General features: G+C 37.2%; 1 protein-coding gene across 2 annotated transcripts in view; it reads right to left on the reverse strand.

The window, feature by feature from the left end:
* Nucleotides 1-2,174: 2,174 nt before the first annotated feature.
* The window catches only part of HNMT (histamine N-methyltransferase), a 40,159-nt gene continuing 25,377 nt past the window's right edge, over nt 2,175-16,956 (reverse strand). For both annotated transcript variants that reach the window (XM_043894412.1, XM_043894413.1), the window contains 3 exons: nt 15,705-15,835; nt 10,852-10,945; nt 2,175-3,416 (listed from right to left, as the gene is read on the reverse strand). In XM_043894412.1, coding sequence (XP_043750347.1) covers nt 3,061-3,416; nt 10,852-10,945; nt 15,705-15,835 — 581 coding nt within the window. In that variant the 3' untranslated portion in view covers nt 2,175-3,060. The remainder of the gene's footprint in view (nt 3,417-10,851; nt 10,946-15,704; nt 15,836-16,956) is intronic.

Here is a 16,956-nt window from a genome sequence, read left to right on the forward strand (position 1 = left end):
CATGTGGCTGTCCAGTTTTACTGAAATGACTTGCTGAAGAGACTATCTTTTCTCCATTGTATATTTTTGGCAGAGTTTTCAGTTAAGAAATTTGTCAATTTTTATAGTAAACAAAGTCAAGGTCCTAAAACATTTCTCTCCATTTAATATCTGCTCTTTGGATTTGGCAGTACTCTCTTAACAAATACAGAAAGGTTTCAGAAACACTATAAAAAAGTTAAGGTTTATACTAATACTGAATGTAACAGACAACTTTGTTGGTTTTCTCAAGCTCTGGTTATAATAAAAGTATAAACATATAGGTATAAGATAAATGCTTGAAAAAGAATTCACTGGGTGTTCTGTTACTTAGCATCTTCCATATGCATGAATGTGAAAGTCCCTTCGTTGTGTCTGACTCTTTGCAACCCCATGGATTATAGCTCACCAGGCTCCTCTGTCCATGGGATTTTCCAGGCAAGAATACTGGAGTGGGTAGCCATTCCCTTCTCCAGGGGATCTTTCCAACCCAGGGATTGAACCCAGGTCTCCTGCATTGCAGGGAGACTCTTTACCCTCTGAGCCACCAGGGAAGCCCCCATATTAAACACTGGGAGATGTACAGTGATATATAAAGCAACATTCCAAATTCATGTTGTAGGCTTCTTTTTCTGAAGCCCAACAACAGACTAGAAAATTAAATATGTGACTGTCTCAAGCCCTTTGTAATATGCAATGCAAGCAGAAGCCAAGAATTCCATCCCCTTGCCCCTATTGTACCCTTGTATCTTTCCATCACTGACTGGTACTGAACTCCTGAGGATTTTCTTTTTATAAAAAGACTTGATTATTCCCATTGCATTAGATTGAAGCAGATGAAAATTTATTTTTCCTTGTATTTTATAGTAAAAACTATATGAGGGAAAAAAGACTATATTTACAAACATCCATCTATATACTGCTATTGTTTTTCATCTTGAAACAGCATATTAGTTCTCTTCTTGCTTTGCACATGTGCTTTTTAGAAACAGCTATCATTTGCTCTGCAGTTTTGATTTCTATCTTTTTGGTGAAGTCGTTCAAGGTCGCCATGGTCCATATCCATCAATCATGCCTGCCTCACAGATTTCCTTTGTCAGTAGTACATATCAGTATGATTAATGGTTCAGGGTTCATATTCAGGAATGTGATTGGATAACTGTCGTTTCATTTGTTGGAACTGGCAATTCAAAAAACATTGATGAAGTTGTCCAAGAATAGAGTCTGCAAGTCAATTTTACTTATTATGAACAATAAAGCTTGGTACTTTGCTGGTGTAAATAGACTCTGTACTCCAGTGTACTCTCTGGGCCTGAAGGAGGGGCACGAACTCTTTTAAGTGACTATACTGCAGCATTAAATGGTGGCTCTGTGATGTGAAAGAGTGAATATCATACCACGTTGAAGGCTTCATCACTGGAGAGTTGGGGTCTATGAGCTCTTTAGTAAAACCTCACTTTTATCCTGTTTTTAACAGAGAGAATTATTTACTTACTTTAAAAATGTAACTATTTATTAATTATAAAATTACTTAATTACTTAAGAGGTATGCTTTTTTTTTTTTAAAGAATGATAGATGTTTATTGTTAAATATGTTGTTGCTATTTGGTCACTGAGTTGTATCTAAATCTTTTGCAACCCCATGGACTATAGACTGCCAGGCTTTTCTCTCCATGGGATTCTCCCAGCAAGAATACTGGTGTGGGTTGCCATTCCTTCCTCCAGGGAATCTTCCTGACCCAAGGATCAAGTGTCTCCTACATTGCAGGCAGATTCTTTACCATTGAGCCACGATATGGAGCCCATATCTAATAGGTTTGCATGCAATATTCAGGCTACTACTGATCTTCAGTAATATAATTAATTAATCTTTAGACTAAATTTCATATAAAATTAAATAATCTATTTTATACCATGAAACCACATCAAACTATCAAGGTTTTAATTTTCTCTGGGAACTGGTAACATTCAGCTACTTTAGGAGTCCTTTCAAAGTTAAATTCTGATAGTACTGGATTAACCAACTAAAAGTTATCAAAAACTTTTCAAAAATCCTCTGAAATCTTACTGTTAAAGATGATTCTTGCTCTTAGAGGAGATCTTTGTCATAGAATGGACTATGAAGTATTGAAATAGACTCAAATATTTTCTAGGAATTTAGTAAATGATAAAAGATTTATTTTAAGTAAGTGGGGTCATTTTTTGTCAACTGTGTTGATACAGATAGTTTTCTTCTTGTGAAAAATCAGTTTGTTCTCAACTCACTCTTTATATAAACTTCAAACAGATCAAAGACTTTTATACAGTGAAATTATACAATCATTTTGATAAGATACATTAATATTTTAAAACCTTGATTTTAGGAGGCCTTTTAAAATGTTTCAGAAATCCAGAAATTTAAAAAAAAACTAAATCTGAATGAATAAAGAAAACTTCAGTATATCTAAAAACAAAACATTACAACACCATAAACAAAGTTAAAAGAGAAGCCAAAATCGAAAGAAATGACAATACATGACATTTAGTTTTGTAACATCCTAGGTGTTTACTTTTAGTAATCACTAAAGGTAAGGATAGAAACTATAGCAAAGAAATGCATACAGACAAATCCTTCTTTACAAAAAGGGAAAGTCAATAAACATATGCTTTCTTAATGTCTAATGTATCAGTAGTAGTAGTAGTATTACTTATATTACTAGTATTTTAAAAATCCATAGCACATATTTTGTTAGTAGTCTAGAAAATTCCATCACAGTTAATAAATGGAGTCAATTTTATTGTCAGTAAGCCCCCTGAAACTTAGTTGTCTCATTTTTCAGATGATGTGGTATATAGCCCACATGTCGTCTCTTTACCTATAGGAGAGAGAAGACCAGCAGTGTCATATATGATTCTATATGGAAGTCCGAGAATGTCTTAAAACTTTCTAGGTTTTACATATAAGATGCTTCTGTTTATGTTATGAGATATATTTATAATTTTAATACACAAATGATCAACATTGTTCAAATTGTAGTTTTTTAATATTCTCATGATGTGTATTTATGCCTCAACCACTATGAAACTCAGACTGTTATTGAAAAGAACCTTTCCGTCTTTCTTTATACTGAATTCAGGCTTTTGCAGATCTTTCATAATTTCTGCTTTGAGATCAGGTGGTGCTGTTGTATTAAAGTTGCAGGTTTCTGTCAAAAAATCCCAAAGTAGGTCTCCATTTTCATTGCCATCAATAAAACAGTCAGATATGTCCATGGTGGACAGAAGGTCATAGTACGCGTACTTAATCCCCAACTTATCGAGCATCTGAGTGAGGTCAGACGATGTGACATACTGGCAGAGGTCATTCCGGGGTAAGCGAGATCCATACTTTTTCCAAAGCTTTTGCCAGCTGCTGGCTCCTGTGCAACCGAAAAACATTCATGCTTTCAGTTATTCTTTTCATTTACCTACTCTGCAAGCAGTATATTTGATGCTTGGAATAGAGCGGTCCTTTTAAAAAGTAGGAATGTTTGACTTTTGTAGCTCAGTTCAAGGACTGCAAGGGGTTGGAGGGAAAGTGAAATAAATAAGTTATACATCAGATAGTGCAAAGTGCTAATGAAAAACAAATCTAAGCAAGAGATAAGGGGGATCACAGAGTTGGATGGATTGCTGCTTCATATAGGATGGTCACAGACATTCTCTCTAATAATGTAACATTTGAGCACAGACATGCCAGCAAGGCACGTAGATATGTAGTAATCTATCAGGAGGAAGGTTACTCCAGGTAGAGAGAAGAGCAACTGCAAAGGACCTGAAGCAGGGACATGCTTGGCATGTTAAGAACTAGTGAGAAAGCCAGTGAGATTGGAATTGAACCAAGGGGAGAATGGAAAGAGATGAGGTTGGGTGATGGTGAGGAGTGGATTGGGTGCTAAATCATATAGGAAAAGATGGGAAGCCATTGTAGTGCTGTCTAATAGACTGTTATGGACTCTTGGACATGTTCCAAATTTGCATTGTCCAATATGGTAGCCACTAACCACGTTATGGTTCTGGAACGTGTGAACTATGGCTAGTCTGACTAAGGAAATGAATTTTAAGTGCTATTTCATTTTAATTCATTTCACTTTCAATAGCCAACTGTGACTTACATATCAGATGACACAGCATTAGAGTGACTTGACCTGATTTACATTTTCTTAAGGTCACTTTGGCCACACAGATGAGAACAGGGGCATAAGGACAGAAGCAGGAAGAACAGTAAGAAAGCTGCTGCAAAAATCTGGGTGATAGATGATGGTAAGTTGAAAGAGCAAGATTGGAAATAATGAGAAATGGTTGCTTCATATATATATACATATATATATATATGTATATGTATATGTATATGTATATGTAGATCTATATATGCATTATATATTACACTCCTAGAGCCAATGCCATTTGCTAGTGATTTGTATATTGTTAGCAATAACAATTTGGATCATGAAAGAAAGAAAAGAATCAGTGATGACCTCAGTGATTTTGGCCCAAGCATCTGAAGAGAGAGAACTGCCGTTATTAGAAATGGGAAGAATGAGGGAGGAACATTTTTCAATGTTTTACCAGGCATCTTGTTTTGGAAGTATAAAAGTTGAGCTATCTCTTGGATATTCAGGTTGTGATAAGAGGAAGGCAATTGTTTACGTTAGTCTGGTTCGGAGGAAAGGGTCTGAGTAAAAACTGAAATGGAAGAAAGCACAGCAAATACAATGATAATTTACTCAAACCAAAGATGAGGTAGCCTCTCAGGTCTGTACACTTACAAGATGCCGCCTTGGACTGCAACACCTCAGTTGAGTTTAAAAATTCTGTCCCTAGCTTTAGAAGGTATATTAGCAGTGTATGATGTATTTAATTGAAAGTCTGGCCCAGTGTAGCAGCTAAGAGATACAGAATCTGAGGGAGAGAGAGGTTGGATTGTTCCTGTGACTCTTCATGATGACATGAGGTTTGTTATTCAGTCTTTCAGAACCTCAGGTTTCTTATTTATAAGACAGAGATAACTATACTTGTTGCAACTGCAAATATTAAATAAGATAATTGAAGTAAATCATTGCACAATGGCAAGCACATAGCAGATGTGTAATATGTACTTAGAAAATAAATGAACATTAAATGGAATTAATTTGATATTTCCACTGGTTGTAACCTTGAGACTGTGAAAAAACAAACTTGCTATTCAAAAATCTATAATACACTGGGAAGACCCAGAGGAATCGGGTGGAGAGGGAGGTGGAAGGGGGGGGATCGGGATGGGGAATACGTGTAACTCTATGGCTGATTCATATCAATGTATGACAAAACCCACTGAAATGTTGTGAAGTATTTAGCCTCCAACTAATAAAAAAAAAAAAGAAAAAAATCTATAATAATAAAAATTAAAACAAAAGAGAATTTTATGGACCTTCTAATAAAAGCATGTAATACTGGGCTGTTATATATACAGTGGATACAGTGCATTAAGAGTGGTCTCTAAACCCTGATTTTCTGAGGGTAAAGCTTGGCTTTTCCTCTTACCAGCTTTATGAACCTGTGTCTCAGTTTTATCATCTGTAAATCAAGGATGATACTAGAATATATTCATAGGATTGTTCCAAGGATTTTCACTGAGTTAAGGCACTTAAAACCATGAATGGCATATAGTAAACATTGCTGAAGTGTCAGGAAATTAAGCTGGACTTGGCCAAAGCAATATAAGAATGGATCTATATTTTCTATGAGTTTCCATGATTAAGAGTTAAGATCTCAAAGGCATGAATGTTTTGGTTCCGAAAGCTCCGTTACCATGTATTGAAAGTAATCAGACTCTCAGAAAAATATACAAACACTACCTACCCACATGGTTCTTCATGTAATTGCAGGATTTGGGGCTCATCCATGAGCTTGGCCAAAGTCTCCTGATTCAGTTCAATAGAAGAGAACAGCCAAGGCAGGAAATGGTAAATAATAAATAGCCTAGATAACTGATGTTCCACTAATATTGCAGAAGAGAGTGATAACTTCAGGGTAAGCTTTAGGAAAAGGTAGAATTGGAATGAAGCAGAAAAATTAAAAAATAAGAAACCTCAGTTCAGTGAAAAAAAAAATGAGGGTCATGAGTATATATTAAAAAAATTTTTCATTCCAAAGACAGTGATTGTCCGCCCAAATAAGAATTTGCCTACAAATAAGACTTTATAAGAGAATAAATATTTCAGTGTTTAAGGAGAGGCTCTGTTAGCATTATCATTATTATTTTTTAAACCTGGTAGAGAGAAAAGAGCCAAACACTAATTGCAGAGCATTTGTTGGTGTCAGTGTTTGGTGACTCAGAGCCACTTCTAAGCTGAGCAATTAGACACTTTCTGATTGATACATTATCATAATGGCTCTCCGTGGGCACAACATATGGTGTTACTTTTGTATTCAACATGATATAAACCAGGTCCTTCCCCTCCATACACTGTATTAAAAATAACACACTATGATTTGCTTCCTTCCTTAGTCACATAAGGAGAGGTCAGGAAACAAAACGTCACTGATCTCCCTTAACCAGATAAGTTGCATTTTAATTATTAATAGCAACTCTCTCAACTAATGCCTGGTTACTACATTTGCAGAAAAACATGCCACTGACTTTGTTTTAGTGTGGGATACTCATTTTTAAAATATACCTCTTCTTATTTCTTTTCTTTTTCATCCCCAAATCAGATCTTTTGTCTCTATAATCAGAAACTTCTGTTCATTATAAATAAATGACTGTCTACTCATATGGGCTAATTCTTCAGTGGATTCTTTGGAACCAGAGGAAAGCTTCTGTTGCTTCAAGCAGCATATATTCAAATAGGCTGACCAGTAAAACACTGTCATTTAATTCTGAATATAATTTCTCTTCCTTTTCCTAATTAGTTTCACTTGCCTACTCATCTGTGCTTTTGTCTGCCTCTTTTAGCATTCACTGTTTGTCTGTCAATATGTGTATCTTCTTTACTGAGTCTTTTACTCCTGTTTATTAAGTCCATCTTCAAATCTCTAGCACTCTCTATATTCCCTGATTCCATGCCTATCATGTAGTAAATTTTAGCTAAAACATGGTCTCTTTCTCTCTCTCTCTCTCTTTTTTTTTTTTGGATGGACATTCAGAATCAGTTGTAGTTAGGATATTGTAAAGAAGAAATAATAAATAATCATTCATTTTGACTCCTGAATTGGGAAGATCCCCTGGAGAAGGGAATGGCTACCCACTCCAGTATTCTTGCCTGGGAAATCCCATGGACAGAGGAGCCTGGTGGGCTACAGTCCATGGAGTCACAAATAAGTCAGACACTACTTAGCTACTAACATTTTCATTTTTCAATTCAAATACATTCACTGGGTGTGTTCTTCTAGGTGCCAAGGGTTTTGCCAAAATCTGGGTCTAGAGAGCAGAACTCCTGCTCTCCAGAAACTCTCCTTAAAAACTCCCCATTTGCCTCTGATAAGAAATTAGCACACTGCTGAAAGTGTTTACACCTCTCAATCCTCCATTGGATTAGGAGTCTATCAAAGGCAGAGGAGGAGTAATAGTTATCTTTGCAACCTCAGAGCCTAGCAGTGAGGAACTGTTGTTGTTTAGTCATTAAGTCAAGGACAACTCTTATGTGACCCCATGGACTGTAGCGTGCCAGGCTCCTGTGTCCTCCACTATCTCCCAGAGTTTGCTCAAATTTATGTCTACCTAATGATGGATTAGAGGAGCTCAATAAAAGCTGAATGAACCAAATCTGCACAATAGCTATCCTATTCAGACAGCCTGAGACCAAGACTACAAGCTATATTTTTAATATGCTGAACGCACTTGTCACCTTAACCAAGCTAGGTGCCCTGCATAATTAAATCTAGAAACAGATCCCATATTTCATTATCTTACGATTGAATAAATTGCAAAAATAGGTTTCCATATGGTACTCAAATAACTGAGTAATTCAGTTTATTCAGAGAGATAACACATCAGTTCAGGTCGCTGTCTAATGGAATGGACAGGCAGAAACCTTAGCTATGGAGCATATTTAAGATGACCTTTAGAGCAACATGGTAATCCAGACATACCATTATGTGCCTTGCTGAGATACCAGCTCATTGAGTGCTCATAGAAATTTAATTGAGTGACTAGTGCTAGGCTTCTCCGAGTCTGTTTGCAAGGAGCACTCGGTTGCTATATTGCCATAAGGCCATGGATGACAATATTGCTGAAACAAAGGAAATATACAAACAAACGTCTTCACTTCTAGGTTGTTGTTGGTTAGTCACTAAGCCATGTCTGACTCTCTTGCCACCCCATGAACTGTAGCCCACCAGGCTCCTCTTGTCCATAGGATTTCCCAGGCAAGAATACTGAAGTCGGTTGTCATTTCCTTTTCCAAGGGATCTCCTCAACCCAATATTGAACCTAGGTCTCCTGCATTGGCAGGCAGATTCTTTACCACAAAGCCAGAGCCACTTCTAGGTAATAATGAACAGATTTCATTTACAAAGGGACATGAACAACCTGAGTAAAGACAGAGGCTTGTATGAACCATTTTGGTGTAGGTCTTCCAAGTTTTAAGGTAATAGTCAAGTTTAAGGCATGTTTTCACTGGGTAAGTACGGAGAATGGGGTTTCAAGAATTATAGTTTGGGTTGAGAAGGCAGTTTAGGATAATGGGTTTTATTAAACAGGAATGAGATCGGAAGTTGATCAGGCACCTCAGATGACCTGGGGATCACACTAGTCTACTATCCACAGGTTAGCAGACTGGTCTGGCACATAGGGATTTGTAGTGATTCTATGAAAAGAACAAGTTACTAATGACAATGTGGATCAATTCTATACATGTTAATTGACAATGATATGAGACAAATCTTCTTGTGACTAAATTTGTTTTCACTGTTGGAAATTGACCATAATTTATTTTTCTAAAAGCTGACCCATATATATTTGTATCAGCTTTATTAATGCAACAAGGCAATTACTGCTCTTTTTGAAAAGGGGAACTTCAGCTACTTCCTTACACCAAGGGGCCAATACAATTTTTCTCAGAGAAATACATTATTGTTAAGATAGGTTTATAGGTGAACAGGTTTATCTAGGTCAGAGAGGAAGAGCAAAGGGGAGTTAAACTGCTCTATGTAACAAGTAAGAAGGGATGAAAGGGGAAAGTGAAGAGTTGGTATCTTAGGAAAAGCCCTGAGCTAAAAGGATTATCCATTAACAATGTTTTCTTCTCTGCAACACCTGCCTCCCACACTGTGCAGTCATGAAGAACTGTAAGCTCTGTACTGAAAAAGTTAGTAAAATATTTCTACCATCAAATGCAGAGTGAATAATTTTTGACTCAAAATACTTTTTTGATGAAAGCTAAATGGTTTTTGATTCTAGTAACTATATTCATGATGTAGCCAGCAAAATACTGTATCCATAAGAGCACTAAGTCAATTCTCAGTTGCTTGTAGACTACTCACGCTACTTTGTAAACCTTAGGCTGGTTTTTTCTTATTGGTAGGTGTATATTCACAAGAGAGCTGCCTTCTGACACTCAAATACATAACTTCTGAAAATATTTAAGGATAAATGAAATATAAATAAAGTGGATCTTCATTTGATGTGAAATATATTCTAAAATCAGACATATATGACTGCTGGATGAACTGTTATTTCTGTCTGCAACACTTTCTGTATTATTGATACAGATTATCAAGAATAGACTGTTATCAGCTCAGTGTTGAAAACTAAATTTACTTTTGTATTCCTAAATGTTCAAAGTGCTTTATCCAAGTGTCCTCATTTGGAGAGAGGTTAGTGGGAAACATCCACTTTACATAAGCCCTCCTAAATGGGAAGATAGAACTTTCCCACATAAATGAGTATTTTTAACTAACCTGAGATAAAAATAGTATATCAAATGTTCCCTTGCAGAAGAGGTTGTGTACAGGAAATTTCATTTGCCAGAATCCCACATAAATTCAAAGCTAGTATTATAGGCAACAACTATGTTTGCCATCCTTAAAGCCATTCCTCATATTTAAGAATAAATGAATTTTATGATGTAGTTTTTGACTATAGGGTCTGGTATAAATTTAGGAAGATAGAGGCTGCTATATATCTAGAGTCAACCTGAATAGCACTGTGTGAACAATCCATAAAGACTGCTGAATGAAGTAGTGAATCAATGAATTCAACAGTGTCAGTGTTTTATTTGCTAATCTGTTTATTTAGGTTCTCTGTGTGATACTTAATTGTATCACTGGGAACAAAGTATGATCAAATGCCGTCTTTGGAAAATAACACAACAGCACAAAACCAAACAAGTGAATCATTAGCTATTTTTGATAGTTATTTGAGAAAACCTATAATGAACAACATTGACAGTGGCTCTAGAAATGCAAATTAATCAAATATTTGACAGTGTCACAAATATTTCAACCTTTATTTTATTTATTATTTAAACATCACAGAAGGGAAAGAGACATTTAAGGGACAAAAAGGAGGTAAATAGAAATATTTTCTATTTTTAGTCTCCTCAAAAGAATTCCTATCAGTTGTATTTGCTGTATGTTATATAAAAAATAATTTATATATGGACAACAAAGATATACTTTCTCAAGAGGAAGAAGAAACAGATACTTATTTCCACTGGAAATCCTAAATTGAAAGTTTGAAGGACTTTCCTAATACTGTGTTAATTAATTGACTATGACCATAAGCCAGGTCAAAAATTTCATAATGAAGATGAAATATACCATCAGCCTTCAAACACATGCATCCATGAACTATTGGTTTTTGAAAATTTAGGTGGAAGGAAAATAACTTACCTGACACAAGAATAATGAGCATCTTAGCATTGGTAGCTAAGAGACTATGGAAGAATTTTAGGGTAGCTGGGATGTCTTTAACATAATACAGCATCTAGAAATGAAGAAAAAGAGAAATGAGGCACATTTCTATGTCAATGTCTTTGTTGCTCAGACTAGATACTCACTAGAAGATTTGATTTTCAAGTTGAGTGGGTTTTTACTCAACAAAATACGTAAGAAATTTAGAAGTTAAAGATGTTATATGGAGAGAGAGAATAATAATGAGAGAAAATATTTGGGGATAGGGGAAACTATGGTATTTACTCAACGAGAATCAAATAGTTTAAAATTGCTCTTTCTGGCTTCTGTAACACAGACATTTATAGCTTCAGACAGTCTCTACTCCACATGGGGGCATTGATTCTGTGCTTTCTCTATATTTTGTGAATTGTAGTTCTTCTGGGAGAAAATGGTGCTGGCACCATAAAAACATTCCATTTCATGGAACGTTGCTTCAAAATTAAGCCCTTTGCACTAGCTTTACCATATGCTCACCAATGCTTTTTTTTTAAATCACAGAAAATGCGACAAGCTTTGATGTTGACAGATTCTCTAGGAAAATGGACTGGATAAAGCCTAAGTTTGCAGCATCATCACAAGGGGATAGGTGTCAGTCCACCCATTTTAAATAACTCTGAACGATCTCTGGTGAATTGCAGGGAGAGGCCTTTCCACCTAACACAGATAGAGCCTGGAATTATACATGGGCAATGGAGATTTTTCCCTGAGGGCTTATAGCCCTGGAATCTACCCCACATAGACACTTACTTTTTATGTCTTATCTTCTACTCTTTCAGACAAGAATTCAATATTTTATTCAATTTTTTTATGGGCTTCCCAGGTGGCGCAGTGGTAAATAATCTACCTGCCAATGCAGGAGATGCAAGAGACATGGGTTCAATCCCTGGGTTGGGAAGATACCCTGGAGTAGGAAATGATAACCCTCTCCAGTATTTTTGCCTGGAAAATTCCATGGACAGAAGAGCATGGCAGGCTCTACGGGATCACAAAGAGTTGAACACGACTGAGCATGCACACACACATGATAGAATTTATTGCATAACGCAAAAATAACCTGAGCTATGCCTCCCTCACATGAATGAATGAAATACAAGGGACCTGCACATGGCCTGTGCAGTCTCAGAGGCCATATTTAGTATCATGTCACTCCATGCTGTACACACAGGGAACATATAGACGGGTACCCAGATGCAGCTGGTCCACAAGATCGCTAATAATCCTTGACGTGACCTGGCTCAAAAAGAGGAGGCCAATCATAGCAGATGCTCTGAAATTTGATCTAATAGACACAGATTCTCTGCAGTTGACTATGAATATTAAGCTGAAAGATGCCATGAGGATGTTAGGGCTGTAAGGAGCAATGAAGAGACAGAGATATAACACAGAAAAGTGCAGAGTAGACCGAGAGGAAGACAGTGGTAGTGCAGAGGAAGCAGAGATAGGAAAGAAAGAACAGATGTGGAGGTTTTGAGAGAAACTGGAGAACGATCTCTGAAGCTGCAACATTTTATAACAAGTGAGGAGTGGGATTCAGAGCATATGTGAAGGGATTGGCTTTTGATAAAGGGAGGCTTTTGTTGTTTTTAAAATTAATTTTGGGGGGAGTATAGTTGCTTTACAGTGTTGTGTTCACTTCTACTGTAAGCAGAATCAATCAGACGTACATATACATATATGCCCTCCCTTTCAGACTGCCTTAAGTAGAGTTCCCTTTGCTATACAGGAGGTTTTCATTAGTTAGCTTTTATCCATAGTATCAGTAGTGTATATGAGTCAGTGCCAATCTCCCAATTCATCCCACCCGCCCCTTTCTCCCTTGGGATCCGTATATTTGTTCTCTACACCTCTGTCTCTATAGCGTTGCTATGAAGACTAGGGTGCATGTATCTTTTTGAATTATGGTTTTCTCTGGGTACAGGCCCTGTAGTGCAATTGCTGAGTCACATGGTAGTTCTGGGCTTCCCTGGTAGCTCAGTTGGTAAAGAATTCAGGTGCAGTGCAGGAAATCCCAGTTCGATTCTGGGGTTGGGAAGATCCCCTGGAGAAGGGATAGGCTACCCATTCCAGCATTCTCTGCTTCCCTGGTGGCTCAGACGGTAAAGAATCCACCTGTAATGTGGGAGACCTGAGTTCAGTCCCTGGGTTGGGAAGATCCCCTGGAGGAGGGCATGGCAGCCTACTCCAGTATTCTTGCCTGGAGAACACTGGAGTGGGTTGAGTATTCTCAGCCCACATGGGGAGAATACATAGAGAATACATTCTCCCCATGGATAGAGGAGCCTGGCTGGCTACAGTCTATGGGGTCGCAAAGAGTCGGACGTGACTGGGCGACTAAGCACAGCATGATGGTTCTATTCTTAGATTTTCTGAGGAACCTCCATACGTTCTCCATGGTGGCTGTTATCAGCTTACACTCCCACCAACAGTACAAGAGGATTCCCGGGAGGCTTTTGTAATAAGAAGAAAGAAATGGTGGGTACAGGTGCATCTCTATTAATGTGGTGAGTAAAAGATGATTTTCTACCTGATCATTTCTCGTTTCACTATAGAGTAGGAAGGGAGGTCATCAATTGGAAACCAGTGGCAAAGAAGGGATTACAGGAGTTGTAAGGAGAAAGAAGAAGGTATGAAATAGTTACACAGTTGAGCCTTGAACAGGCAAGGATTAGGGTACCAACTTTCTGTGTAGTCAAAAATTCACATATAACATACGCATTTTCTCTGTTTTTGGAGTTCCATATCCAGTCATGCAGCATTTACTGCTGAAAAAATCCAGGGAATTCCCTGGAGGTCCAGTGGTTTGGACTCGGTGCTTCCATTATAGAGAGCATGGGTTCAATCCCTGGTTGGGCAACTAAGCTCTCACAAGCCCTGTGGTGTGGTCAAAAGAAAAAAATAATTTAAAAAGAAAAAATTAGCATACAAATGGACCCACATAATTCAAATCTGTGTTTTGCAAGGGCCAACTATATGAGAAGATAGAAAAGTAAGTCTAGTAGAGAAACATCTTAGGTTTGCTGGGCAGTGTTGAAAGCACTCCCTTATAGTTAAATGATTTGTCTGCTAAGAAAGCAAAGATGTAGAATTGCCTAGATATGCCAACCCTGAAGTCATTTCTTCCTGTAATTTTTAGAAGTCTGTTCCTTTTGGCTTAACCTCTAAAATATACAAACAGTTCATACAACTTAACAACAGGAAATACAACCCAATCAAAAACTGGGCAGAATATTTTAACAGGCATTTCTCCAAAGAAGACATACAGATGACCAGTAGGTACATGAATAGATGCTCAGCATCACTAATTATCAGAGAAATGCAAATCAAAACTACAATGAGTTACCACTTCACACTAGTCAAAATGACCATCATTAAAAACTCTACAAATAACAAGCATGAAGAGGGTGTGGAGAAAAGGGAATCCCCCTAACTGTTGATACAACCACTATGGAAAACAATATTGAGGTTCCTCAGAAAACTGAAACTAGAATTACCATATGATCCAACAGTCCCATTCCTGGGAATATACCTACAAAACTGTAATTCAAAAAGATACATGCACCCTACATTCACAGTAGCACTGTTTGCAACAGCCAAAACATGGAAATATCCTAAATGTCTATCAACAGACAAATGGATAAAGAAGATGTGGGACATATATACAATGGAAGGCTGCTCAGCCATAAAAAAGAATGAAATAATGCCATTTACAGCAACATGGATGGACCTAGAGATGATCATACTAAGTAAGTCAGAAAGTAAGTCAGAAAGACAAATACCATATAACATCACTTACATGTGGAATCTAAAATATGGCACAAATAAACCTGTCTACACAAGAGAAACAGACTCATAGACATAGATACCAGACTTGTGGTTGCCAAGGGGGAGGTGGGGAGGGAGAGGGATGGACTGGGATTTTGGGGTTGGTAGATACGGGCTATTATTAATACATTTAGAACTGATAATCAACAAGGTCCAAACATATAGCACAAAACTATATTCAATATCCTGTGATAAACCACAATGGAAAAGAATATAAAAATAAAGAGTGTCTATAGGTGTATATGGCAACCCACTCCAGTGTTCTTGCCTGGAGAATCCCAGGGATGGGGTCACACAGAGTCAGACATGACTGAAGTGACTTAGCAGCAGCATAGGTGTATAACTGAATCACTTTGCTATACAGCAGAGATTGACACAACATTGTAAATCAGTTATATTTAAATTTTTAAAAAGTCTACAAAAGAGCTTATTCCTTTGGGATGACTGTGCTTGTAGATTATAGAAAGCAGAAAGCATCTTGTTTATCATGGTTTTTCTAAAATATGTACATCTTCTAATGGTAGCCAGCACCCAAAGCCTACCCACCTATATGCTATTCAGATACATCAGTGACCTCTGGAAATATGTCCCAATATCATCTACTGAAGAGGCACTCCCTTTAGAAGAAATACACTATTGTATTTCTAAGAAATACACTATTAGCTGGACCACGGAAATAAATTCTGGCAGAAAGACTGATGTCAGTAATACTTTGTTGACCCAGGGAATCATCTAGCCTGCCCCTTTGTTGCATACACACTAGCCAGGTCATGAACAGAAGGCAAAAGCAAGAGGATTCAGAAAAACTCTGGGATGTTGGTCCATTCTCAGTTTGGACAGGTGATGTTCACTTATAAAATCAGAAACCAGATTTTCATTTTTCTTTTAAAAGTTAGAATATTAAGTACCCTGAAATATTTCTGAAGAATCTTTTTTTCTGAGAGTATATAACAATAAATATTTCTTACCTGAATCATATGAATAAAGTCCCACCTCTGAAGTTCTTTTTGCTCCATCATTCTATTTTGATATTCAGATGATGTCTCCTTATGCCAAGCAAACTTTATGTTCTCAAGGTTTGATGTCTTGGCTACAAGCTCTAAAATATGGAGAAAAGGTGGATCACCATCAATTTTAATTGCAAATTTGGAACCCATTTCCACTTAGAATTTTAATGCAATCAATATTATATACACAACAGATATAAAGCACATTTTTCTTTTTTATGTAGCTCCAGAAGACCAGAGAGTTCATCCTAGTTCTTCCTCTAGCATTAAATGAAATTAGAGATAACTAAAGAGTCAATAAGAAATAATTATGAGAACACTGACCAGATATAGGCAATATTGTTGTTGTTTAGTTGCTAAGTCACATCCAACTCTTCTGCGACACCGTGGACTGTAGCCCACTAGGCTCCTCTGTCCATGGGGTTTCCCAGGCAAGAATACTGGAGCAGGTTGCCATTACCTTCTCCAGGGGATCTTCCTGACCCAGGGATCGAACCTGCCTCTCCTGCACTGTGGGAGGATTCTTTACCACTGAGTCACCAGGGAAGCTGTGTATAGGCACATTATCTCAAGTGTTAATGGGAAATCAACTGGTGAATTTTATCAATGGAGAATTGACATAAAACAGGTGATATGATTCTATAACTCAGGAATCAATAAACCATGGCATGGACCATATCTGACTCACTACCTATTTTTAAATAGACTGCAAGCTAAAAGTATACATTACTCTCCTTCCCGACTTCATACTTCTGTCCTTCATATTTTGTGCCATTAAACTGTTAAATGGTTGAACAAAATCAAAAGGAGAATAGTACTTCATGATAGGTAAAAATGATATAAAATTCAAATTTAATGTTTATAAGTAAAATTTTACTGCTACATAGCCGCACGCATTAGTGTATGGATTGTATCTGGCTGACTTTGGTGTTCAGTGACAGAGCTAATTAGTTGTGACAGGGATCATGTGGATGAGATGGTTAGATAGCATCACCAACTCAGTGGACATGAATTTGAGCAAACTCTGGGAGATAGTGGAGGACAGAGGAGTCTGGTGTGCTGCAGTCCATGGGATCACAGAGTTGGACACGACTCAGTGACTGAACAGGTGGCCTAAATCTAAAATACTTACTATTTGGCCCTTTTCAAAGAAAAGTTTCCTGATTCTTGCTGTTACCAATTACACATAAGCTTTTAGGGTAAGGTTTCTGTT

The sequence above is a fragment of the Cervus elaphus genome, chromosome 33 (assembly GCF_910594005.1).
Source record: "Cervus elaphus chromosome 33, mCerEla1.1, whole genome shotgun sequence".
Classification (NCBI taxonomy): Eukaryota; Metazoa; Chordata; class Mammalia; order Artiodactyla; family Cervidae; genus Cervus; species Cervus elaphus.